Source organism: Triturus cristatus, chromosome 3_1 (assembly GCF_964204655.1).
Source record: "Triturus cristatus chromosome 3_1, aTriCri1.1, whole genome shotgun sequence".
Lineage (NCBI taxonomy): Eukaryota > Metazoa > Chordata > Amphibia > Caudata > Salamandridae > Triturus > Triturus cristatus.
In genome coordinates this window covers 358524811-358551214 of record NC_140583.1, presented here as the reverse complement: position 1 = coordinate 358551214, position 26404 = coordinate 358524811, and the positions used below count along the sequence as shown (strand labels likewise).

Genomic DNA, 26404 nt, shown 5'->3' with positions numbered 1-26404 from the left:
AATGGTATTGTGGAGTCTGCATTTAAGCAGCTATAAATGTTTTCATCAGAGCCGGGAGTATGAGGATTCTCAGGGCCCGGACCTTGTTGGTCAGGAGTAGAGTAGTGCCTTTTAATAAGGTAGTTTTCTGTACCACCTCCAATTTAATAAACTCTAGGCACAACATAATTTCCACTAAACTTTGACAGGAATAATTGCTTTTAAAACTGCTAATGTAGAGAAGAGACCATAAAAGAAGTCAAAGGAAGTAACATGTTGGTGAGCATAGAAACCAGATTTTAAATTCTAAGGATTTAAGACTGTTTTTTGTATAAATCAGCCTTACATGCTTGAATGTAAGATTCTCATTGTGGGAGCTTGTGCAAATTGCCACACGCATTGAGACTGCTGCCAGCTATGACCATTCTTTGCTTGTTTGATGGCGTGCCTAAACTCATTTCCCCCACATTTGCTCTGAAAAGTAGTAGGGCTTCATTTAGTATTTATGCACAGAAATACCTGTGCGTTGCCCAAACAGAGCTATGACAATATAGATTTACCTTCCTGCCTCAACCACGTGGGTCCTTCCTTGCATGCACACATCGGTTGTATCTTGGGTCTCTGTGCGATTGGTGACCATTATTGAAACCCAGGACTTTGAAAGCATTAATGAGAATGTTTGCTCATTGTCCCCCCCCTCAAAAAAGCGCTCTTAAATCTATGTATTCTATAATTGGAGGAGGGCAAGATAAGCGGGGTTTGCTCGTTCGCTTTGGTGGGTGGGCCTTGGTTGTCATGGTAATTCAGTTCCGTCATCCCATGTCATTTGCTTGGCAGGAGCGAGGTCATTCCATAAATCATTTCTGCCATTGCTGATGGTGATGCATTCCATCTGCTCCTTCCGCGCATGTCGTAGTCTGCTCAACCCGGGTCCATGCTCCATCCATCTGCCTTGGCGACACCCAAAGCTCGGTCACGCTCGCTCTGCAAGCGGAATGGGAGTCTGAAATCTGGAATATGCATTTAGGAGCCATAAGTGATGGGGAAACTAGCTCAAACTTTTGAAATTGTATTTACTGGTGTGTGTGTGTGTGTGTGTGTGTGTGTGTGTGTGTGTGTGTGTGTGTGTATATATGTAGTCTCAGCAAAGAATGTGTGTGTGTGTGTGTGTGTATATATATATTTACACGCAGAGAGCGATAGTTATATAGATGGATATATATATATATATATATACATATATATACACATACACACACACACACATGTATAGACATATCTATATATAGATAAACCATGTAAATAGGTGCTATACGCCTAATCAGTATCTATATTGAAACACACTCGTAAGCTTGCATTGGTAATAAATATTTGCTGTGAAATCGTGTTGACTGGCGGACATCTTGTGCGCGATATTTGCTCGGCAAGTATTAAAAAAACGCCCCCCAAATCGTGTCTGATTGGACATGTAAGGCCAGATAATACTCAAGTAAAGGTTCTTTTGTTTTAGGTTTACGGCCGCATTATTATGGGCTTAATCTCAGGATAGGCAAGGACAAGAATTGTGCTGGGAAGTGTTTACACGAAGTTCCCAAAGCCCCCGTGGATTAAGCGTTGGTTTTGGAAAATGAACAACTGCGGATCGAGCGGGCCGGGGCCGGCGTCGGTGCCGCTTGTGTTGCGTTTCCTTGAACATTTGCCAGACAGCAACACGTTTGGCTTGTGCCGCAGAGGGTATATGGAGTGAAAAACATCTGCCTCGTTTAGCCTCCCAGTGCCAAAACAAAGGACTTGATATTTAATTTAGAGATCAAACGCGGAGGACTATTTAACTTCCCTGGTTATTGCCAGCCTCTGCTCCCGTGCGTTTTCATCTGGGGCTCGGTAAAGTGCGGCTAGCTTTCGCCACTCATCTGCATAGTTAAAAGGCGAGTCGCCCACATAACAAAAACAATTATAATAAAAGGGAAAATGCTGCCAAGTTGACTTTAAAAAAAGAATTCATGAATTAAGTTTCTTTGTTGCTTCGAGACTCAATAAAATTAGCATCACAAAGCTGGGCTGAAATGTACACTGCAGTGTTTAAAAAATTGCCCTGAGATTTCCCTCCCCGGGACGTCCATTGAGCAGTTTTTGTCTGCGGCCCTTTTCAGGGGCCTCCGGCATATTGAGATGCTGCGGGCTGGAATGGACCGTGACTGATGGGAGGCGGTTTTGTGGCTGCAAAATGAGTCGTGTTGTCGTTTAAGGCCGGCAGAAGGCATCCCGCGTATTTGTCGCTGGCCATTTACCAGCGCGGGCACCATGGCCGGCATGCACAATGAGCTTCGACTTTGTGTCACTTGTGGCTTGACTCTAGCTTCACAAATGCCCTCTATTGTTTTTCGTTGTCCGTGTCACTGGCTTCCAAGCAAGATGGCTAGGGACTGTGAGGAGATGGCCTCGCATTGAGGCCCGAGTGGCAGGCAAAAGACTAGTGAAAGAAAAACTGTCACAAATATTACCATTTAGGGAAAATATATATTTGCATAACTTGTAAACCTATTTTGTGGAATCTGAAAATTGTATTAATGGACCTTCTCCTGTGTTTAATATTTTGAGGCTTTCCATTGGTTGAAGCTACATTTTTAGCGAAGCCATGCTTTTCAAACCAGCGTTGTTTCTTCAAAAGTGTTCGTGTGTGTATATATATATATATATATATATATATATAACACACCCACACAGTTTATTTCAAATGAATTAATTCAGAATATTTTTATAATATATATTGTGTTTGGCTGCTGTTTTTGCGGTAACTGCAATAGTTTCAAAAGCTTAAACTGTAGGAACTGTCATTATGATTTATAACCTAAGAAAAAGCATACAACTGTTTAGCATATAGTGTTAAAAATGCATAAAATGTAAACTTTGACTTGTCGCCTAATATTGCCATCTGTCACTCTCCTTTATAGTTTGGTGTCCAAAGAGCCCCGATATGGCTTTCTGAGGGAATATATATATATTTATTTATTTTTCGGTTCATGCAATCATATCGAACCATAAACTCAAAAGAAACAAACTTTTTTTTTTTACATACACATATTTGTTGTTAATTTTGTTCTAGTTTTTCCTCACGTTTTAGACCGGGACCCTGCCGGGCAGACTGTAGATGGTTATTGTCCTCTGTGCAGAGTGGGTTTAGGATTAGTTCAGATGGTTTGAGCGAATTTGGTCATTCCCAATGTGTATGATTGAGAAGGGTAACATCCTTTGCATGGCATGCAATCAGAAGTGTGTGTGTTTAGGTCTCGCCTACGCTGCACGTATGCGCTGCATAGGAGACCGGTAGCCGTCGTACAGCTCTTTTTCCAAGCACATACCCGTGCTTGTGGCGGCATACAGTTTGCGGGAGTGCGCAGCGGCGCGTCACAAGCACGAGTGTGTGCTTTGAAAAAGAGCAAACAGCTGCTGCTTAGCGCGCGCGTGCACTCCCCCCCCCCCCCCCCCCCCAACATCTCCCACTTGTTTACTTCTTCAAGGCTCAAGCCCGCCTAGCTGCAAGAGTTGTCTCTTGTGTGTGTGCGCGTGCACTCCCCCACCCCTCCCACTTGTTTACTTCTTCAAGGCTCAATCCCACCCAGCTGCAAGAGTTGTCTCCTGTACCGATAATCCATTTTGCAACTTATATAATTGTGCTATGTGCTGCGAAATGGTTTACGCAAAATAATGAACTACAGAAATATACTTAAACAGCAAGTTGTTAAGTCTTCTATTCCAGGACCAAATGGCTCAGTGCATTTTAAAATGCACTGTTTCCCGGAAAATGACCCTCCAGGCTGTGTATTGTTCCAGTTCAGAACAGTAAAGGGAGTGCCCACGGGTAAATCTTTTTAGGATCTAAAGATGCCTGTGCCCACATTTTTCGAAAGAGTATCCCAATGCCCCTTCCACTCGCCCCCCTTTCCCACCCGAAGTTTGGTTTTAGGTGCGCATCTGCTGACTTTAATTTCATTCCGGAATTAAAATGCAGCTGCTTTGCAGTATGTAACACTTTAAAAATATAAACATTTCTTCTATGGCGTCTTAGAGCTGAGATGATGCTTGACCGTGAATCAGCAAGGTGGGCTCCGAGAGGCGTCTCTTCTCCGATCCTCCTATCCAACTCCACCCTGCTTTAACTCTTCTCCGGCCGCATTTCTTTCTCCACCCTTCCCTTTCTTCTCCCCCTCATCTCTGCTCTCCGCTCCCCTTTAACAGGCTTCCTTTTTGTCCACCCCTTTCTTTCTTATCTTAGTTTCACTTTTCAATACCCGTACCACTCCTCTTGCCTGCAGGGCCTTAATTAGGGCAGTTTAAGTGTTAGTGGTGTCTTGCGGGAGGCTGTGCCGTGGGCGTGACCGAAGAACAAACCAGCCCGGGGAGTGGAAGCAGACAGGCGGACTTTTGGCAACTGCGAAACAGTAAACTGTTGCATGGCTAATAGAATTTTGTTGCGCTACTTACAGTGAGCCTATTCTCTACATAATGGCACATTCTTGATGCTCATTTGGCTTTTCCTCCTTCACGGTGGCCCATATTTACGTGCATTGAGCTTGATATGGTGAATTTTAATTCTTCTTTCTTTATGTCCCATAATTAACGCATATTGATTTGACTTCCTCAATCATTAGTGGACTTACTTTTTGTGAAGCGATTTCTACATGCAGTGAATCTCACATGGTGCTTCTTTACTTGTAGAATCCACTAGCCCTTAGTGGATCCTCCGAGCAACTACCTGGGTGGCTCACCCCTGGCACCCTTAATTTTTGTGTACTTCCTACCTCTGGGTGAGACCCTACGCAATTTCCTGGACCTGTACACACGTGTTTTCTCTCTCTCTCTCTCTCTCTCTCTCTCTCTCTCTCTCTCTCTCCTCTCTCTCTCTCTCTCTCTCTCTCTCTCTCTCTCTCTCTCTCTCTCTCTCTCTCTCTCTCTCTCTCTCTCTCTCCTCTCTCTCTCTCTCTCTCTACCTCTCTCTCTCTCTCTCTCTCTCTACCTCCTCTCTCTCTCTCTCTCTCTACCTCCTCTCTCTCTCTCTCTCTCTACCTCCTCTCTCTCTCTCTCTCTCTCTACCTCCTCTCTCTCTCTCTCTCTCTCTACCTCTACCTCCACCCTCTCTCTCTACCTCCACTCTCTCTCTCTACCTCTACCTCCACCCTCTCTCTCTACCTCTACCTCCACCCTCTCTCTCTACCTCTACCTCCACCCTCTCTCTCTACCTCTACCTCCACCCTCTCTCTCTACCTCTACCTCCACCCTCTCTCTCTACCTCTACCTCCACCCTCTCTCTCTACCTCTACCTCCACCCTCTCTCTCTCTCTCTACCTTTCTCTACCTCTCTACCTCTCTTCCTCTACCTCTCACTCTCTACACTTCTCTCTATACACCTCTCTACACCTTTCTCTCTTTCTCTCTTCACCTTTCTCTCTCCACCTTTCTCTCTACACCTCTCTCTCTACACCTCTCTCTCTCTCTCTCTACCTCCACCCTCTCTCTCTCTACCTCCTCTCTCTCTCTCTCTCTACCTCCACCCTCTCTACCTTTCTCTACCCCTCTACCTCTCTTCCTCTACCTCTCACTCTCTACACTTCTCTCTATACACCTCTCTACACCTTTCTCTCTTTCTCTCTTCACCTTTCTCTCTCCACCTTTCTCTCTACACCTCTCTCTCTACACCTCTCTCTCTACACCTCTCTCTCTACCGCGCTCTCTCTCCCTCTCTCTCCACACCTCTCTCTCTCTCTCTCTCTCTCTCTACCTCCTCTCTCTCTCTCTACCTCCTCTCTCTCTCTCTCTCTACCTCCACCCTCTCTCTCTACCTCCACCCTCTCTCTCTACCTCCACTCTCTCTACCTTTCTCTACCCCTCTACCTCTCTTCCTCTACCTCTCACTCTCTCTACCGCGCTCTCTCTAACTCTCTCTACCGTGCTCTCTAACTCTCTCCCTCTAACTCTCTACACTTCTCTCTATACACCTCTCTACACCTTTCTCTCTTTCTCTCTTCACCTTTCTCTCTCCACCTTTCTCTCTCCACCTTTCTCTCTCCACCTTTCTCTCTCCACCTTTCTCTCTCCACCTTTCTCTCTCCACCTTTCTCTCTCCACCTCTCTCTCTACACCTCTCTCTCTACACCTCTCTCTCTACACCTCTCTCTACACCTCTCTCTCTACCGCGCTCTCTCTCCCTCTCTCTCCACACCTCTCTCTCTCTCTCTCTACCCCTCTCTCTCCCAACCCCTCTCTCTCTCTCCCAACCCCTCTCTCTCTCTCTCTCTCTCTCTCTCTCTCTACCTCTCTCTCTCTCTCTCTCTGCCCCTCTCTCTCTCTCTCTACCCCTCTCTCTCTACCTCTAAGTGGCAGCCGGAGCCTGATAGCACTGATTGTCCTATAAAAAAAAACACAAGCATTGGCATAGCCAATAGGTCTTGCCTTAGGGGCCTTATAAGTGTTTAACCATGCAACAGTTAATGTTGTTGCACCAAGGATATTGTGCTGCATGACTAAATACGTATAAGCTCCCAACAGCGAGACCTATTGGCTATGTCAATGCTTGTTTTAACAATGGCCTTGTTCACAGAAGAAATAGGATGTTTTTTAGTACTTTTACGAAAAAGTAGGCATTTTGGGGAAGATTTCAAATTGTATTGGCCAATAGGCTTACATCTATAAAACATTTTTAAAATGCCATTGCCTTCGAACACATCATGCCAACATAATGATGACATTTTGTCCTAACAGGACTGATTTAGCCCTTACATTTGTGGAACTTTTATGGTTTGAGTAAGTTTCAAAGTACACGTGGAGACATTTTTTTATTTAAATTGAAATATGATCATGACTTTTTGGCTAGCAGATGTTTTAATAAACAGAAGTTGGCAAAAATTCAGCACTTGTATTACATGTGCTATGATTTTGTGAAATTGATTATTTAATGATGGTCAGTAAAATATCATACCAAAATTTAAAAGAAAGAATTAATTTTTGTTATTGGTTGCGATTTCATAGTGCACACAGGTTTTTTGTCATATGCAATTGGTTTTCACGTGTCCTAGAATATACAGAATACATACGTGGTACTTCAGATAGTTTGTCTAGAAATTACCTTTTTTAAATTGATCTGTATATTTAATACAAGTAGAATCCCAGATTGAAACCTGTCATACGTTTTCTTTTTACTTTTGTTTTGACAATGTAAAAAAACACCCATTGTTTGTATATTTTTTTAAAATTAGTTTTACAAACATAAATGTTGTTATATTATTGCTACATAGCTGCTGATTACTCATTTCACATATCCTGTTGGGTGTATATTAATGTGATGTCATAGTTGAATATTTGGTCAGCATAGCCATTACAAATAATGTCCAGTAGCTAATCCTAGAAAAAGTCATCTTAATGTTTGATTTCTGTCACTGATACCAGATGCTTTATAGAAAAATGGCCTTAATTCTCACTTTCTTAACCCTAATCTAGAGTCTTTCATTACGTTCCTTTATGGAAATACTAATGTAAACTTTATTTCAGACTCGCTTAAATTATTTGTTTAATGTCTGTGCATGCTATACTGTATCAGGCAGAATCAAAAGATAAAGGAGAAACATCTTATTTTCTTTAGAACAATGAAGAAGTTAATATGGAATAGATGCACTTGACAATTCTGATACAGCAGCTGCTAATAAGATATACTAATACATGTATATGTACTATTCACATCCTTCGGAATATCCATGTAAATTACTGGCATTTTCAAGTAAGCCATACAAATGTATCCAGAATGCCGGATGAATTCTGGTTCTTAAGACCAAAGAACAGAGCAGCAGGATCAGTGTACAGCCTTCCAGGGAGGAAACATGGGCTGGGCATCAGCACTCTAAAACAATCCAATATATTCGAGTTTGCTACCAAATTATTTCTGAGGTATTAAGTGTGTTAGTTCAGATTTTGATTTGTCGAATTTTCAGAGCTTGGTCTCTGCAGGAGAGGTACAGAAGGTCACTAGGCAGATGAGGAATGGAAAGGATTCTTGGGATGATGGAATCCTGTTTTAGTTTTGTAAGTTGTTTAAGATGTTTCTAGCACCCTTACTACGTTCATGAAAGCTGTAATGCAGACGCAGCGATACTGGACAAATCTAATATATATTGTAATATAATTTTCTAATTTCTCGATCATTAAAAAAATAAAATAAATAGTAATCTGTACACATCCCAATGCCCAGTTTCTCTCCTTATGTACAGTAAGATTACTGCTGGAATTTTGACAGCTCACCTTTCTCTTCTCACTTTACATGTGGTAACATGGATGTTTTCTAGGCTCTCCTAATACTGAACGCGTTTTATTATACGCAATAATATGCTGGCCCTGAATTATCCCGTTACATTTGCCCTCAACATCAAAAAGGCTTTTAATAATGTCAACTATACTTCGGTAAATAAACAATGCCAGAGCCTTTCATTCATTCTATTGAATTCTTGGTTCTTGTTCATCAGCAGCTGTCTGTATCAATCACACTTTTACAAGTTCTTTTGGCCTTGAGTGGTGTGCACTATGCATGTTATTCAGTGTAGTATACATCTAACCATTAATTTGAAAAAAAACAACAGTGTCTTTAAAATTTCTCCTTTTTACTCTAATGGTACCACATTGCAAATCATGTCATCTTCAGCTGATGTTTCCTTTATTACCGATGACCCCATGAAATGTGTTTCAGCTGTGGACAAAATAGCTTCCAAGTTTGAAAATTACTGTAGTTATTGTCTGAACTACACTAAACGTCCAACTATTACAATCAACTTGCCTGGATTTAAATGTGACTTCATACAAAAGGACATTGCACTCCTGCGAGACAGAGTGTGGAATTTTTAACTTGACTTATTGGTAAGAACCCATAAGGTTCCATCCTGTGTCTAACTTTTGTAGGATGAATACATCTGGCCAAGATGACTTCAGTCCCATCTTTATCTCTTTAGGGCTACTGTGTACTTCATTCCATTTTTTTTTTTTGAACAACCGTTGTAACATCTTAATAAAACGCTTTAACATTTGCCATGTTGGGACTTCAGTGGACTGCCTTATTTTATCAAGTTTCACCGGACAGTTCGTTCGTGTAAAAAAAAAAAAAAAACTTCGATTTTAGAGTTTTCTTTTAGTTGTTCAAGCGTAAGAGATGCTGTAGAAGCTTTCATTCTCAAGACCTCGCCGCCAATGACACGTTTAATAAATGCTGTGAGGCATAGGTTATGGTAGTGCCCATCGTTGAATGTTTGGCTGCTATAGTCATTATGCATGTGTCATTACTTTTTCTGTGAAGCCTGGTCATCGCTCTTTCAGTTTAGCCATAACTCCTCATTTGAAAATCTTCAATTTAATGTTAACATTCTGAGCTCCCCATCTTTCCAGCATATATAAAAATTTAAATCTAAAAACGCAAATGCACACTACGGACCAGCATGGTGCAACCTGCATAAAAACCTTTCCCATTGGTGTGGTCAGTAAAGCCGCTTAGTTCCAAAAGAATGAGGGGCACTCATTGCTCCATAAGAAGTTGTATCCACAAATAAGCAAACACTGGCCAGCACGTGTTTCGAGATACACATCTCTTGCTCAGGGCCTCCTTTAAGTTAACATGTTCCACCAGCATATTTAGTGACCACAATCCTCTGGAATTAACAATAGAGACCTTAGATCCGTGCGCCAAAATAGACAAAAGGATCCCCGGGGGACAATACAAGGCAATGGATCAGGGCAGGAGAATCAAATGGTGTAAGATTGATGGACTGGCATTACACAGAGTGCTCCTGGTAGACAATGATAGCTACATGTGGAAATGCCTAGACAGTAATATTGAGGGGAGCAACCTGATTACAGCATTTGAGGGTACCGCCCAACACATTGATAGCCTCTTAAGGCGTAAGATGAAAAAGCAGACAGACCCTTGCCCGAGATGGTTCGACAAAGAATGCTCGAAGGCCCACAGGAATTTGAAGCAGGCGCTCAAAATAGTCCCGATCATGGAATGCAGGAATCAATATAAAAAGGCCACTAGTAGAAGGAAGCATTGCCTTCAATCTCAAGCTTGGGAGTCACTAAGAGAAGCAGCGGAGCATCGTGACATGACAAGCTTTTGGAAAACAATAAATGACCCTCGTTTCCAAGACTCGAATAAGCCTCAGGTTGCATCCCACATCCTACCGGAAGAGTGGGTAGTGCACTTCTCAAAATTATACGTTGCAATCCCAAACTCTGGAACTACCCGAGGGTGAGTGCATACCATTCACGGTGGAAGAAGTTAAACTTGGAATAGATGGCCTGACTTTAAGAAAAGCGCCTGGACCCGATGGGATCCCGCCAGACCTATTCAAAAGCCAGGCGGAACTTTGGGCACCAATATTGGCCAGGGTATTAAACACTGCCTGTCAGGAGGGCATGCCGAGATCATGGTCCACGGCGGTCATCGTCCCAATATTTAAAAAGGGCAATAGAAATGACCCCCAATGTTATCGCCCAATATCCCTCATAGATGTCACGGCGAAAATCATGGGGAGAGTCATTCTCAATCGCCTTTTGGAATGGGCCAAAGAATATAACATCATTACCGATCTCCAGTATGGGTTTAGAAGTGGGCGCTCAACATCAGATCAGTGCCTTAACCTTTATCATCTAGTGGCCAAATACACCCTGGCCAGGGAAGGCACTGTGTACTTAGCGTTCATGGACCTCTCAGCAGCTTTTGACTGCGTCAGCAGAAGGAAGCTGTGGGAGATGCTGGCTGAGATGGGCATAGATTGGGGTTTGTTACGAGCACTACACTACAGTCACTTCACCTCGAAACCACGGCACATGTGAGATTCACAGATGACGGTGACCTGACCGAGGAGTTCCACTGCCGGGGAGGGGTGCGGCAAGGCTGCATCCTGGCCCCTTTTTTATTTACGTTATACGTAAATGGGCTAGATAAAGCACTGGGAGGGCTGGATGCAGACTGCCCTTCTATAAGGAAGAGAAGCATACCAGTCCTCCTATATGCAGACGATGCAGTACTATTGGCCCGCACAGGAAGGAGCCTGCAGTTGCTTATTAATGGGTTTGTCAGGTTCATGGCGGACCTAGATCTAGTGCCTAATTTATCCAAGTCTTATGTCATGGAAGTAGGCAAAAAACCGGCTAAGAACTATAGCTTCTCAATAGGTACCCATATAATGGAAAAAGTAAAAACTTTTAATTACCTGGGGATTGTTTTTGACCAAGATCTCAGTTTTAAACCCCTAGTAAGCCTGAAATGTAGTCAATTTCCGAGTGCTGTGGGATCCATCATGAATTTCGCAACAAGATTGGGTCGTTGGTCCCCGCACGAAATTATCCAATTATATAGTTCAGTTTGCTGCTCAAAGACCCTCTATGGAAGCGAGGTATGGGGCTTTCGTGATATGGGGAACATTCAAAAAGAAGACAAATTTCTAAAAAGGCTTCTGCAGGTCCCCATAAGCGTCTCTTCGTATGTTGCCCACGAGGAATTGGGCATAGATTATTTTACCGATAAAGCTGCCTCTAACCCAATTTCTTGTTGGGTAAAAATATGGACTAATCCAGAGGCCACCCTGAGTAGATTAATCATACAGGATTGCATGAAAGGGGATAAGTGGCTTAGAATACCATGGTTAAGATATGTAAGGGATGCTCTGACCAGGCTGGGTCACGAAAAGTTCTTTAATGATCCAAGCACGCTGGCCAATAGAGATAAGGGCAGCATAAAGAAAGCCTGTAGGCAGTACTTGGCTAAGACCAGAGAGGCAACAGAGGGGTCTAAAAGTACAGTGAGATTACACCAGCTCATCAAAACTCAGCCGGGCATGGAATTCTATTTGGCCAACATGTACAATAGACATGATAGATATTTATTGTCTAGATTTAGATTAGACTTGCTGCACCATATTCTGGCCGTTCCAGCAGGTTTTGTACATGACATAAGCTTAAAAGGGTGCTGCGGCTGCGATCTTAGATCTCCGCAAGACACCCTGCATTTTGTTTTACTGTGTCCCTACTTTTCATACCCACGTTCATTGTTTTTAAAAACATTACTCAAACGTGCTAATATTGGACAGGCCAAAGTGGCCCTTTTATTTCTTAAGCTTGCTGCTGACCCTTTTACATTGTTCAGCATGGTACATTTCTTGCGTCTGGCAGTCAAGCTGAGAAAAACTAGGGGAGAGGAGTAATGGGGTAGACTGTATCAAAAATGAGCAGTAACAAAAGAACTAAAATTAAGAAAGGAATAGAGTACAAGTGTATAGCTCTCCCGCACAAGGACGACATGGATTGTTAGCTTTTAAAGTCGCTTGTTTTAATATGAATTATTTATTAATGTATGGAATACTGTGTTTTAGAAGGCCCGATTGTATAACATGTATCTTTTATGGCTATTTTTTTAATAACCGAATAAAGATTATTTGACTTTGAACATGCTCCACCTTAATTTTGCTGTCCTGTTGTCAGTTTGTGTATCTTATATGGTAGTCCATAGTATTTAATACTCCATCGAAACCTTAAAAACCAAGTGACATGGCATAGTGCCTCACTCTATTACTTTACTTAGCAGTGGATTGGTGCACCATGCCATGACACTTCCTCTTTGATGCTTCGGCGGACTGCTAAGGCATTTGTCAATGGTTGCACAGCACCCGGTTAGCGTTTGCTGGTGAGGGGTTGCTTTACCCCTGCCCTCCTCTTACGTTCAATGGAACTATGAAACGTAAGCTGTTAAATTGCTGTACGTTCAAGAACTGTTTTGGATTCTATGTACTATATTTGAGAAAACAAAACGGTCTGGAAACATTCCTTTTTACTACTTAAGAGGTTGCGAGTATGAGTAAGATGTTGGATGTTTCTGCTGATAAAAAAAGAAATGTACATTAATTTAACATGAACAGTGTCTGGTCACATTTAAAAAATAGAACATCCTATTTTTCTATCTGTAGTTAAGTTTACAAAGCACAACATTTGCCTCAGGGGGCGTTTTCCAGTCTCTGATCCCTTTAAATGGTTGTGTCTTTGTTGGCCGCTAGTGAGGAGCTAAATCTTCAAGGCCTTTCTAAACCGGAGATACTTTTCCGAACTCTGCCCGTGTTCCAGCACAGAGTGCCCAAGCTCAGACATGCTCGACTTATGACACAGATTTTCCCATGCAGACCAGCATCATCAGAGATGCCACCAAACGAGGTTTGGAAGCAGAGCAGAGTGTCTTAGCGGGGCGCTAGTAGATGGTTCCCTTTATACCCGGCAGAATCCTCAATTGTTCGTGAAAGTGACAAAACACGGGCATGGCTGGATGTGGCATTTCAGGAGCGAAGACTGTCACACAAGCATGCTGAGAAAAGTCATAAAAGAGAAGAAACCACATCTAGTCAAGAAGCCAGTAGAAATGGGACTGGATTGCTGCAGAGGTCTGAGACCGTTGCTAGGAGAGGCTTGTCCTACGAGAAGCTCTTGAGCTACTGGTAGCTCTCTTGCTACCTGTAAGTAGCTCTTTTCTGAAGCCAGCTTACTAAATTAGAAGCTTTTGCAAGTTTAAAATATATGTATACCAAAATAAAAAAAAGTGCGTGTTTGCAAGTTAAAAATAATATATGTATACCAAAACTGAAAAAGTGCGTATTAGGGACGAAAATGTATGTATTCTCGTAACTATTTCAGAACTAATGAGCTGATGCTGTTGAAAAGTTGTAATTTTTTAAATATTTATTCAGAACTGATATTTGAGTGATAAGTGATGCAGCACTGTGGATACTTATTACCAATATTATCCAGGTGCCAGAGGCATTGCAGCTGTAATTGCTATGTATTACCTATGGAGAGGCGTTCCACACCCATAAAGCATTTTTTCTGGGCCTGGGTCGGAAATTCCGCTCTGTTTGTGGGGTTTTTCACACTCTGCTTTTCGTGTAGCATGCAGAGTGTCGAAAAACTCTGCAGAGCGGTGTTTTTTCCAGGCTTGCCAGCATTAAGTTGTTGAGCGCGAGTGAGGAAAATCGTACTCCAGACCCCCTACCGGCGCGATTTTTCATTGCAGGCAGTCGTGGATGGTCGCTACCGCTTGTGTTGAAAAACCTACTCAAGTGGCAGAAAGATGCAGCACCCTCTTGTGCTGCATATGATGCAGTTTTTGCTGATTTTACGGCGTGGGACACACACCCGGCGCTGAAAATCAGCACGAGCGGCGCTCTGTAATGTACTCCGCTGCTTGCAGAACTCCGTGTAGTGTTTGCAGGACTCCACCCAGGCCTAATTGTTTTCACTTTTCTGCTGGCCACCATGCCTGATGCCCTGAGAGGATTACTGCTGCCAATCTTTCATATTTTGGACTCTAATATAATAGTGTCTGTTGTGGTCAGTATTGCAACTCTAAAAGTATTAGTGGCTCAAAATGATTTTGATTGACCATAAGTAGCTCTTGTTGCAGGAAAGGTTGCAGACCTTGTGCTAGAATATGAAGACAACATTGTATATGCTTCAGTTTAGAGAAACAGCCGCAGATGAAGTGCGTCTGCATCTTTCTTGCAAATCTGTGGTCTCCCAGGTGTACATGTGCCTTGCTTTCAGACCCCCTGGGTTCACAGTAGCCACTCCACCGTTGTAGTCTACTTGCATAGGCAGTGGTTACCTAAAGTTAGCTCAGTGCATATAACCCTGACCGTACCACTTTGAACAATTGTCTCCCCGATTTGCACACGTTTTCGATACTTTCGTGAAATTTACAGTAGAAACTAGATGTACACTTGCATGTAGACACTTAAGGATAATTATGCACACATAATTAATATATATCTTGTTGCTTCTTGATGAAGAATTCAAAAACACGTGAAAAACATCGGGTGAATATATAGCAGATCAGCCCCCAACCTTATTTAATACTTTTAAAAAGTAAATGCGATTTATCCATCTCTAATAAACGACTAGAATGTTGTTGGTTTCTAACTCTATTGGCTCCAGTAAATTGTTTTGGGGTTTGGTGTGCAGGGACATGTAACAAAGATTTCTTGTTTATTTCGGTGATATTTGACCCAGTGCTGTGTGATGAGCGAAGATCCGGATAGACATGGTGTCGAGAGTGGGTAGTGACAACCTGTGAACCAATCTAATCTCTGCTATGCTAATGTTCTTGGACTGTGGTGGCATCAGCGACTAATGAGATCTCAACTCTTCTAGATTTATTCCCCGGACCACACCAGCAGCAGCTTTCCGTCAAACCCGTCGACGCCAGTGGGATCTCCGTCACCGCTCACAGGTGAGGCCTACCTGTATTTCTTCCTGTCTGACGCTTTGAGAGATGTGTGGTGCAAAGGGCCTTCCTCCATAACTGCTGCCTACTGATCCAGCTGTAGTTATAGATGCATACTCGGTGCTAGCTTTCAGTGTTGGATTCAAAGGCCATGCATCATTTACCCACCTATCAAGGTGATGAAGTATTTGGGTGGAAATGTTAATGGTACTGCAACCATCCCCGGCATGGCTGTTATTTGATCGGAAGGGTGGTATTAGATGCAAAGGAGGAACCCAGCTCTGTCCCTGGGTATTTGATTTCTGTACCCCATTGATTCACAGATTGTGTGTGCTGCATTAAAAATCAGCAATGTGACCCAAGCATAGTTCTAACCCCGTTTATTTATGGGTCTGCGTAGCTTTTTAGTTTTATTTTGGAATATGCTCTAAGTTGAAAAAGAAAGGCTCTATTCTGCAGTAGGAACCAATACTCAGTAAGCTCTTTATTTTTGGTATTGGCTTTGAGAGTGTAAATCTTAGGAGGGGCTCATGTGATGTGCAGGGGCTGTCTTCAGTTTTCCCTTCTGCAGGTCTGGAGACCTGGCGTTCTCACTTCCATCCCACACTGTCAGCACAGTGCTCTGGTCACCACACCCGGTCACCCCATCCGGTCACCCCATCCTGCGGTGATGCAACGCGCCCTCGAGCTACTGGAATCTGCCGGAGTGTAGTGTTTCACAGATCTTTGTTTGGGAATACATGCCCACTCATGCAGTCGTTTCTGTCACCTGCATCATGGGTGCCTGAGTGTTGAGTCTGCAAGAGGAGTTGTAGTGCAGAGATGATGAACGGGGGCAGCTGGTCTGAGCTATTACTAGGCAGTGCAGCTTTCTCAGACACTGTGGCCTCAGCTGTCTTGTAAATGTTGAACAGCTGTTCGTGAAAGATGCATTGACTTGAATTTGTTGTTTAACTGGAGTTCGGAATGCAGGCAGGATGGGGTAACCGTAAACCTAGCTAGAGTTTTGGGACTGTTTTTGTTCTCTTAGGAGCATTGCTCGGACCTTAGTTTATGGTGCGTTATACTCCTCAACGCTCCATCTATTCTTAAAAATGTGTCCTTTTGAGAATAGCGAAGCATATTAACAGTTTTAGGCTAAACAGGGAACAAGCCTTCCTGCTAGGGTGTTTGCTGTCTGAAATAAATGTAAATGTGTGCAGTTGGTTCGTCCGCAAATGTAAAGGCTGCTTGGAAATCAGTATTTGCTTATATTGATGGAGTTCCCTTAAAGCTTCGTATAGGCAATGTTGTATTCTGTTTGAGTGGTATTGCAAAGTTGTTACCTACTGACCTGTGGAGTAGTCTATTGCTAAAGTCTATATTTTGGAAGCACTTTTTGCGCATTTTGTTGAAGCTTAACTTGCACTGTGTGTAAAGCAAGCTTAAAATAATGACAAACATTTACTGTGCTCTCCGTCACAGGCTGGGACCTCATAATACTAAATATCCACAAGTGACTATTCCCCTCTGTACCAACCAGAATTCAGTTCTGTGGCTCTCTGTTACATATACAAACATGGGCATTGATCACACTAACAAATAGAGGTTTCATAACAAAACACGGCATCTCTCATTGATCAGTTCAACTTGCATTTGTTTGCCATTTAAGGTGCAGGTTATACTATATGCAGTTACCTGAAGGTGAAAGACCAGCAAAATAGTTAAAGAATATATATATATATTTTTTTTTTTAGCTATGCCTTTGATCCCGCCCCCATGCCCACTGCCTTTGCCCAAATTGTGCCCAGGATCACAGTACCCTTACTTTTTATAATGCGCTTTCACCGCCGCTTATACCCTCCCTATAAGTGAATCCATTCATGCGGAATTGTGTAAAAGCTCGATTTCTTGGTTTGTTATTGGGCTTGATGGTAAAAGAAATTAAAATACTGAAATAAGAGCAATAACGTTTTAAATCTAAAATGAGGCCTAAGCTTTGCATATTAAGAACGTCCTCTATACCATGTGATCAAGACTAGATTGCGATAAACAATAATCTGAAGTACAACATCTCCACGAAGTAATGAAACGCCATCATTACGGTAATTCTTAGTTCATTACTATTTGTGTTAAAACGCATCTTTTATCCATTCCCGGGTACTTGGTTACACGCGTGAAGACTATCCAGGACTAAGACAGACAATGTTATAAACCAATCTTATTGAGTTTGCGGCACGTGGGAAACAGAATTTGATTACGCAGAGATGTATCACAAGTTCGCATACTCAAACAATACCAAAAATTATGCAAATGGTAGTATAGCTTGGAAAAGTAGTATGTGATAAGAAGCCTGTAGGTATTTTTGGCAGTGAAACGTGGAGATGTTCCCACCATGGACCCCAGATTTGCTTCTGCTTCTGTGGCCTTCTCCTCGCCTCTTGAAACCGGTCTTCCGTGCCTGACCGTATGTCCGTTCCTTGGTTACTGCTCCAAAGAGAGCATCTAGGCGGATCTTCACGGTGCAGTCCACTTTAGATCATTCAATGTCCTCTCGGGGGATGGTCTGAGTTTGAAGGGGCTGCAGAAGCCGCGTGTATTTTGCTCATGCTGGTTACATTTATTCATGGAGAGCAGCCATCATATGTGATGGCTCTCTGTGACTTGTTTGCACTTAGAGAGCACCAGAATGTATTGAACAAAATGATTTTTTGGAAGTGGAAACGGATCAATAGTTGTCCATATGTCGAGTTGGAGAGTGTTTTGTTTGAGGTTTGTCCTTTGTTATGATCTTGTCTTTCTTGTTTCAAGGGTAGCAGATATGACCCATTCCAGGCATGGCATACTTAGGCGCATTTGACCATGTCCGCTTTCAGACCGTAGGGGAACCTTTGTGCATACACTTGTGCACACGACGGAGGAGCTTGAGTTAACTGTGCAGCAAGCGCAGATCCTTGGCTTAGAGGCATGTCATTTCTCTGCTGCTAATCTGAATCAGCTTTATGGCATGGAATGGGGCAGAATGTTTTGATGAATTTGAGGCAGAGATCTGCCAGTTGTGTGTGTTTTATATTTTGTGCTCGTGTATTTAATATAAATGGAAGGCTCTTACTTGCTGAACTAGATCTAGCGTGTGCTTGGGATGAAGGTGCTCAAATAGAGCACTTTGACACATATTGGAAATTGTAAATTATTTAAATATGAACTACACATAATGTTTTAAGTGATATATAGTCATACACCCACAGGGACTAGCATAAGCAAGTGTGTATCTTCATCCTGAGACAGGAGCTGCAGTGGCAGAGTCTGGCAGCTGTGCAGCAGGAGAGCACTTCATGAATACCAGTGTTTCCCAATCACTCTTGTAGTTCACCCACCCTAGTTGAATTTGTAATTAAAAGGAAAGCTAGACGGACAATGTTTGCAAAAATGACTTTAAATGCAATGTGTCAAACTTCACTTGCATTGACCACTGTCTTCCAGGGTATTGCTATGCCACATGTCCTTTCAAGAGCGTTTATCTGCGTGCCACTCACTGGTACTATGGGCATGCGGGCCAAGCATGTAGCAGACCTACCAGCCCTTTAGAAGCACTGATGTGATATGACCGATTCCACACCAATTGGCCCTCTATAAGAACAGTATGTCGCTTTCTGTAATGATGTCACCAGGTTATACAGCAGAAAGTCTTGGTGTTCATATATTGTGCTGTTGATTGTGCATGGGGATTAGTGATGCTGATAAAAATGCATCTTAACATCCGGATTGTGCATGGGGAACAAAGTTAAATAGAGACAAACATTTTAGCATCCACGTGGTACATGGAGACAAATGTGATATTAAGCATGTAAAATTCCAACTGAAAATGAATGAATAATATATTGCTTTATTCTTTGTTTCCTTGAGCCGCATGGGTTTAGAAGTAAACATCAAAGCATGGCTCACAGAGCAAACACAAAGGCAGGTGTCTAAAGAGACGTGACTCGCCCTTTTAAGTTGTGCTGCAAGATCAGACATTTTTCATCAGAAGCGTCCTGAAGTGACGATTGTCACGGAAGCTTGCAAATGTTATTATATCAATTAAGGCATCATTTAATTGATTTTTTTCATGTGTGTGTCACAGATTGGATTGGTTCCTTGTCACACAAGTTTATAGCAAAATATATTTTGAATCGATTTATACTTTGGTCCCATTGTATGAACCTCCATAAAAACCTACCACCAAAAAATGTTTCTCTTTTATTCATCCGAACTCTCTTGTGCAGGTTCCTTTCACAGTTCAATCAATCAGAATCATTGTCTTTAAGGAGAGATTCCAATGCTCAAGATTCTATAGTAAATCCCCATGTTCATGTGTTAATGCAGTGCATAAGTGACCAAGCAGACTGTCAACAATTTTAACATATACAGAGTGGCCTCTGTCTTCATTGTAATTTTTCAGATTTGGTGAAATCCTTTTAAGTACTGTGATTTTGAGAATTTAATTGTTCTATATAACTGGAGAAGCGTGAGAATTTAACTGACCTCATTGTGTCCCGAAGCTGGTTTGCTGTTGCAAACTGATCAGTGTCTTAATTGAAGCAATTTAGAAGTTTGAAACCTCTTAAAAAATCTCCTACTGCTTCGTTGCACAAACAAAAGAAGCAAGTCAATGGAAATTCTTAGAACAAAACTAGCATAAAGGACTAAAGCACAAAGATAAGGCACATATGGGTGAAAAGTAGCCTCTTTTTGCTTTCCATGCAAATAATTAAACACTGAGAAAAGAATTCAGCGAGTTTTTAAATAGTAGAGGACTTATTTCAAAGTTAGCATAATTTGATTGCCAAACAAGATATTTTAGACGAGCATTACGTTTCGTATCAATGGTTTTATTCTTCCTTAGGTGTGTATTTACATTTTCTCACAAATTCACTGACAACATTTATACTTTAACCTGGTTTTAAAGGAAGATCTTTGCACTCAACCTTTGATAAGTGCTTCAGGTCCAGATCATTTTACAGTTGGCGGTTTAGCAAGCATCAGTTGTCAACTCTGTTATGTTATCTGGTGTTTTATTGATCGCTCAGCTACTCAAGCAGAGTGTCCCGGCCCTGTGTACTGCTGGGGAACCCATCCTGGCTTTCCCTGTGAGATGGTCCCTTACTGGGCATCTCCAAGGTGAAGACCAAGCATCCCCGGCGCTAATGGGGCCGTAAGTGGAGATTAAGCAAGCTATTGCCCAGAGTTGCTGAGTGTGATCCATGATTAGAGTAGGCACCGAGGCGAGAATTATCGAGTCCGCTGACCTTGGCCCAAGACCCTGCCGCGTCGGGAATCGAACCCTGGTCCCTGACGACCTCTGCTTCCGGGTCTGCCGCCTCTAACCAGTGAGCCACACCGCTCCACAAACTCTGTGACATTTATACTTCAAAGCACTACGCCAAGCTTCGTGCATTCAACATGTATGGCTAGGAGTGAACAAGCTCTAAGGCTAACAGTGGACGCACTCTACAACTTTAAATAAACAGTTGAAGACTAAATCTCTGTTTGACACAATCTAAGAGCTTTCTTCTCGGAAGAGACTTGCCCATCCTCAAGTTCACCAGGAAAATGCTAAAATTAAGAAATATGCTTGTAACTTGGACATTCTGCCACATGTTGATGGCAGGATTTGGAAGCTCGTTAGCCCATGATGATTTCGGGTTACCTAGATTTTCCTGGCAAACCATGTTACTGGTGGTAGGTCAAATGTAAAGGCTTGCCAAGACCTTCCTGGAAATTTTTTGTTTAATTATTTCTCCGGTTACCTTGCTTGAATATAACTTCTTCCTCTGCACTTGAATCCTGTCACCTCACCTCTACTCAATACATTCCTCCCTATCGTAATCGCTAGAATGAAGTTTAATAAGAAAAGGAAAAGTAAAAAACTTTTGCTTTTATGTGATTTAGTCAGTTCTCTGGTGTTCATTTACCATTTTGGTTTAGAATTTGATACATCTGAGGTTGCTTACTCATTTCTAAAGTCAGGGGTGTGTTTGCTGTTAGGCACTAAAGACGAGCTTGCTCCTTTCAATGAACTGCTCGGCGTGCCCTACATTGTAAGATACTGGATAAATAGCACTTGGAAAAATGTGATACAGTTGTGGGATGTGGATCTTTATTGGTGGCAGCTGGAAGCCAATGAGAATTGCCGTGCATGTTTGAAGCGTGGACCATTGCATTGAATAGATTCTAAATATTCATTCTGCTTAGATAGTTGCTTTTCAAATTAAAGACAATTTATTTACTATCTCAGGGAAGCGAAATGAAAGAAATAACTTCTGAATCATGCTAGTGTTACGAAAAAGTGCCAGTCATCTGAGCATGGTAGGCTAACTTGTAGGGAGTTTATAATGACCAGGAAGTACTGTCTGGCAACTTTTCAGGCCCTATCGTACCACTCGTTGCCTGCCTGCCATCTGTTGTTCATTTATCTCACCTGCCTCTGTCTTCTTGTACTCGCTCCGATCTTCCTAAGTGTTAGTGTTCTAATAATTAACCCAACTTCTCTCGACAGGTGCAAGCCAGTGGCCGAGGGCAGCAGGACCGACCCCTTCCTCGCCAAACTATGAGAATTCTCTTCACTCCCTGGTAATATTATTTTTTAGAAACTGATGTTTCTTTATTTAGCTAATAGTTTCAGAGGGCAGATTTGTGTGCAAGTCGAGCATGTCCTTGTAGAAATCCTCAGAATAGTTTTATCAGTGAATTATTTGCTAACAAATGTTTTGGCTTGATTGAGCAATATTAAACGTGTTGGGTGTGTCTGGCCATCTGTTCTGTGGCCCTGGGCTTCGATTCCACAGACAGCTGGTAGGAAAGGCCTGTTATGGATTCCGCCAGGCTTTCCCCAGCCAAGAGCTAATTTTCTCTGCCGGCTCACCTTTGTTTTCAGGGGAAGCGGCGTAAAAGCATTTGTTTTTTTGCATTGTTTTTAAATATGAGAGCAACTGCATCTATAATGGCCACTCATTTTTGGGGTGGATGGCATTTAAATTAAACCTGTTTATACATGTGTTTTCCAAAATGGGATTCAAGCCATTTAGCTACTGCTATAACTGATGGAACACACCGCGTTTTGGTGGTAATCTGACAGTTCAGGACATGTTTTTTATTTTACGTGTGTAGTGCAGTGCAGTGCGTTTAAAACTTTTAATGCCAGCATTGCAACAACTGTGTGCAGCTTTCTTTGGTCTGTGTACTAACGCCTACTGCTGATGTGCATGATGCCTCTTCTCTTGTTTGGAATCCATCTTAACCTGTGCTTTGCTTCCTGTTCTGTCTTGACTTTGCCAGAAAAATCGAGTTGAGCAGCAACTTCACGAGCATTTGCAAGATGCAATGTCCTTCTTAAAGGATGTCTGTGAGGTAGTATTTTTTTTTTTTTAGATGGTTCCATTTGATCTTAAGTTGATACAATTTAATTATTTTTTTTTCAAATTCTTCCCCTATATTTCACCGTTCTATTTTTAATAGGGTGGGGCATTTATATTGTGTTAGCTCAACTTAATATTTAAACATATTCATTAATGTGCGCAATACATCATCAGTCATTTTCATACTACATCTGAATTAATGGCCTTTTTTCCACCCACCCTGTTACATTACTACTTTAACAATCAAAGAATCGTTTGTAGAATTATAATTAACTGTCCGGCGCATACGGGCATACGACTATGCTTTGTTCAGGAATTTTCTCCGCTCACGTTTGTTGCAGATAGAAAACCCTTGCCCTCCCACTGCTCTGCTATTGGTAGAGCAAGCAGTTTTTCAATAACTTGCAATCATAGCATTACTCGCGCATTTTAGAAATGGAGCACGGCCAGAAACCACAGGCAGCGCCAGCCGCTGATGGATAAAAAAAGGAACAGAAGCAAAAATGTGATTCGCCGCATTTTTTAATCCATAACCTGAAATGTGAAACCCAAATCATCTTATTTAGCGACTATCCAATGATTTCTAAAACTTACATTGGATACCTTGCACCTGTAAATTTTTAATTCATCCAAACGCAGATAATAATGGGTTTCTTGAATTCATAGATGTACTTGGAATTGCATTTTTATGAAGTAAGTTTCAGCAATAATCATAAATTAACAATAAGAATACCAGATGAATTTAGCAGTATTTATTACATTTGATAGAATTGTAAAGTGGCCTTAAATTTCCAGATTGCACAGTCAAAAAAAAAAACAAATGAAGGATGGACCATTTGATTTGGTAGGGGCAGTTGCAGTCTAAGCATCCTTCACACACATGCACTTCTCAGACTTTGCATTGGCTGTCGCTCTGTGTACACGTTGCTTTGCAAGCCCTAACTAATCAACAGCATTGTAAACATTAAGGCATATTGATATTGCAGTAGCCATGCTTCGTTGCATCACCCATGCCAGTTGTGCCCCTGTCATTCAGTCAGTTCCTCATCTTGGCATCTTTCCTCCTCCCCGTGTTTGGTTTCCATGCTCGTTCCTTCATTCATCTATCTGATATTTCTTGCCATTTAGTATATTATCTAAGAAAGTACCAAATGTGTATTTGAAAAGAACTAGAGCCTGACATTTGCACAAAAAAAACATTCATGAACTGTTCCAATTTGTTCAGTCTCGGATGGAGGATCGTTTGGACCGACTTGACGATGCCATTCACGTTCTACGGAACCATGCAGTGGGTCCCTCCACAAGTGTGGCCAGTGGTCTTGCCGACTTGCAGAGTTTATTGGGGTCTTCTCATGGTGGACCAGTCGCCAGTTTGAACTCCAGTTATGGCTCAAGTAGTCGACCGACAACGCTGGTAATACATTTCTGTTCTTTTATCAACTGCTTGTAAAGGTAGTCATGGAAATTTGTTGTTTCGCAAAGTTAAGCAAGTTGACCTTGCAGTATATTTAGAGATAATTAGAATTTGTGTACTAGTAAAATTTACTAAACTTATTTTACACAATAACGTAAAGTTGTGCCACTGGACCTAAAAAGTTGTGTGGCGAGTGGGGGCTTTGACAGAAGGCTGTAGGAGAGACTAAATTCTGGGGTGGATATGGACTGTCTTGGAGAGTGTCGTGCAAGAGACAAATCACGAGATGAGTAATCAATGTATGTAAATCGGGCAACAAATGTCATAAAATATCATAAATACTAAGGTGTATTTTTCAACATCTTAGTGTCTCAATTAAGTGCATGCTATTATATCACTGAATTGAGTGACATTTATTGAAAGTGATATATTTTTAAAATGAAATATTCTAGAATACTCTGATGCCCTTATGAAATTACCACGAGTTACCCAAAATGTCTGTATGTCATGTTCTCTATTTGTATAGCCTATGTTATTAATTAATGTGAAGCACGTTTATTTAATATTAACCAATTAACAATGAGGTAATTGTAGCTGGCAGATCCTGTACTGAATTACTTCAGGGTGCTCTCAAACTGGATGATTAAGGAAAATGATGCATAGTGGAATAAAGTGATTAAGTTGTGGTGATACTGGGATTTACGTCCACAATTGCATTTCATAGAGTGCAGAGACTGTAGGGTTACATCCTTTTGTCTTCCTTTTAACACATAAGGGCATTATTTTGTATTAATGTATTCAATTAATGTTAGTGCTGGTATTTCGAGTTCAATAAATACGCTTATCACACTTTAAATATAGCTGACCCTATACACGTGTTCTATATAAGAATGATCAATGTGCTTTTATGTTTCGAATACTTCCACAGACATTCAAGATCGAATACGGTGACAGAACATGCATGTCTGAAATCATAAAGCCGCAGCAAACACCATGGGAGCTCCGGGACCTCTTTATTTTTTGCTATTTTATTTGCACTCGTGGTGTTGAGCCTCTCCTAAAATCATCTTTTTTCCTTACGTCAGCTAAGGCAGCAGTATATCATTAACATATAATAGTGTCTTCTGCCTCACCGATTTTAGGACAAGCTCAACACTTCCATGACTGCAATTAATTATTTAACAGAACAAATAGGTCCTAGAGTCCCCACAGTTTGCGCTCCTCAGGTTTCAGCAGTTCCAGGAGATATAGATGCTGTGCCTCAGAGGGACATGTTCTACCTTCCACGGTTTAAAATCCGTTTCCACTTAAAAATCAGGTGGTTGGGGGATAGTGTCCCCTTTACTGCAAAATCTGGGGGGTGGGGGATATATATTCTCCGACCCCCTATTTCTCCTACGTGCATGTTTGCATGATTCCACACATAATCCAACCCTGGACTTAAAGAGGAGTCTTCTTAAATGCGTTTGTGAAGCTCTCCTGCAGGAGTCCATCAACTTATTTGGCATGGGCTGAGAATAATTGAAATTCTCATTTTCAGGAGCGCAGTGGTTAACGGATTCATTATTTGAAACGTAGATGTATGTTGGCCAGCACTATGGCATATTCCTGAAACAATATACCAAAACAACAGAATGAGTTAAAATATATTTTGTGAATTCTGGTTGAAACCTACTGTAAATCCGACACACTAGTTACTTTTTTGACCATATGTTAATGTTAAAAAGTTTTATAAAGCGCATAGCTGCTTCTAGCGCTTCCCAGCGCTAAGTGATTGAGCTGTGGAGGGGGAATTTGTTTGTTAAAATGACTGTGGGAATAAGCAATGGGTTTTCTAAGCATGATCTTTGCTAATTATAGCCATGTTAGACCTGTATACCATGTGCTATTTTGCTGCATGTTTTCTGTGGTGTTTTGTAAGTATTGTCGGTATTTTTCCTGCAGGGGCCTAAACACAACTGATAATGACACTGAACACGGCCAAAACAAATTAAGCAAAATTGTATGTCTTTACAGATGTGTTATATGGGCCTAACTGGGCTCTTGGTGCAAATAATCAGAGCACTTAAGACATTCTGCCACATGGTAGAGGTGTTGGTCTAATTTAGAAATTAGCACAGAAATAGTTGTTTATTACTACAGTATGCATTAAAATGACTGCTTACCGCCCAAGCCATTCTTACAGCTTTGGGGCCTGGAATAGTCTGAATTGTCATTTTATGTTGGTACTGTCAGTGGCAGTGGGTGGTGAAATCTGCAATGGCCTCCTGAATTAAAATCATGGCACTTATTTTTTTTTACACATATTAGGCACTGGATGAAATCCTAAAGAGATGACGC

General features: G+C 41.7%; 1 protein-coding gene across 13 annotated transcripts in view; it reads left to right on the top strand.

The window, feature by feature from the left end:
- The window catches only part of TCF12 (transcription factor 12), a 692950-nt gene that overhangs the window by 642531 nt on the left and 24015 nt on the right, over positions 1–26404 (top strand). For 8 of the 13 annotated variants that reach the window (XM_085644104.1, XM_085644103.1, XM_085644106.1 and 5 more), the window contains 4 exons: positions 15202–15280; positions 21792–21865; positions 22571–22642; positions 23876–24064. In XM_085644104.1, coding sequence (XP_085500230.1) covers positions 15202–15280; positions 21792–21865; positions 22571–22642; positions 23876–24064 — 414 coding nt within the window. The remainder of the gene's footprint in view (positions 1–15201; positions 15281–21791; positions 21866–22570; positions 22643–23875; positions 24065–26404) is intronic. The other 5 variants (XM_085644109.1, XM_085644112.1, XM_085644111.1 and 2 more) reach the window with 1 other exon arrangement.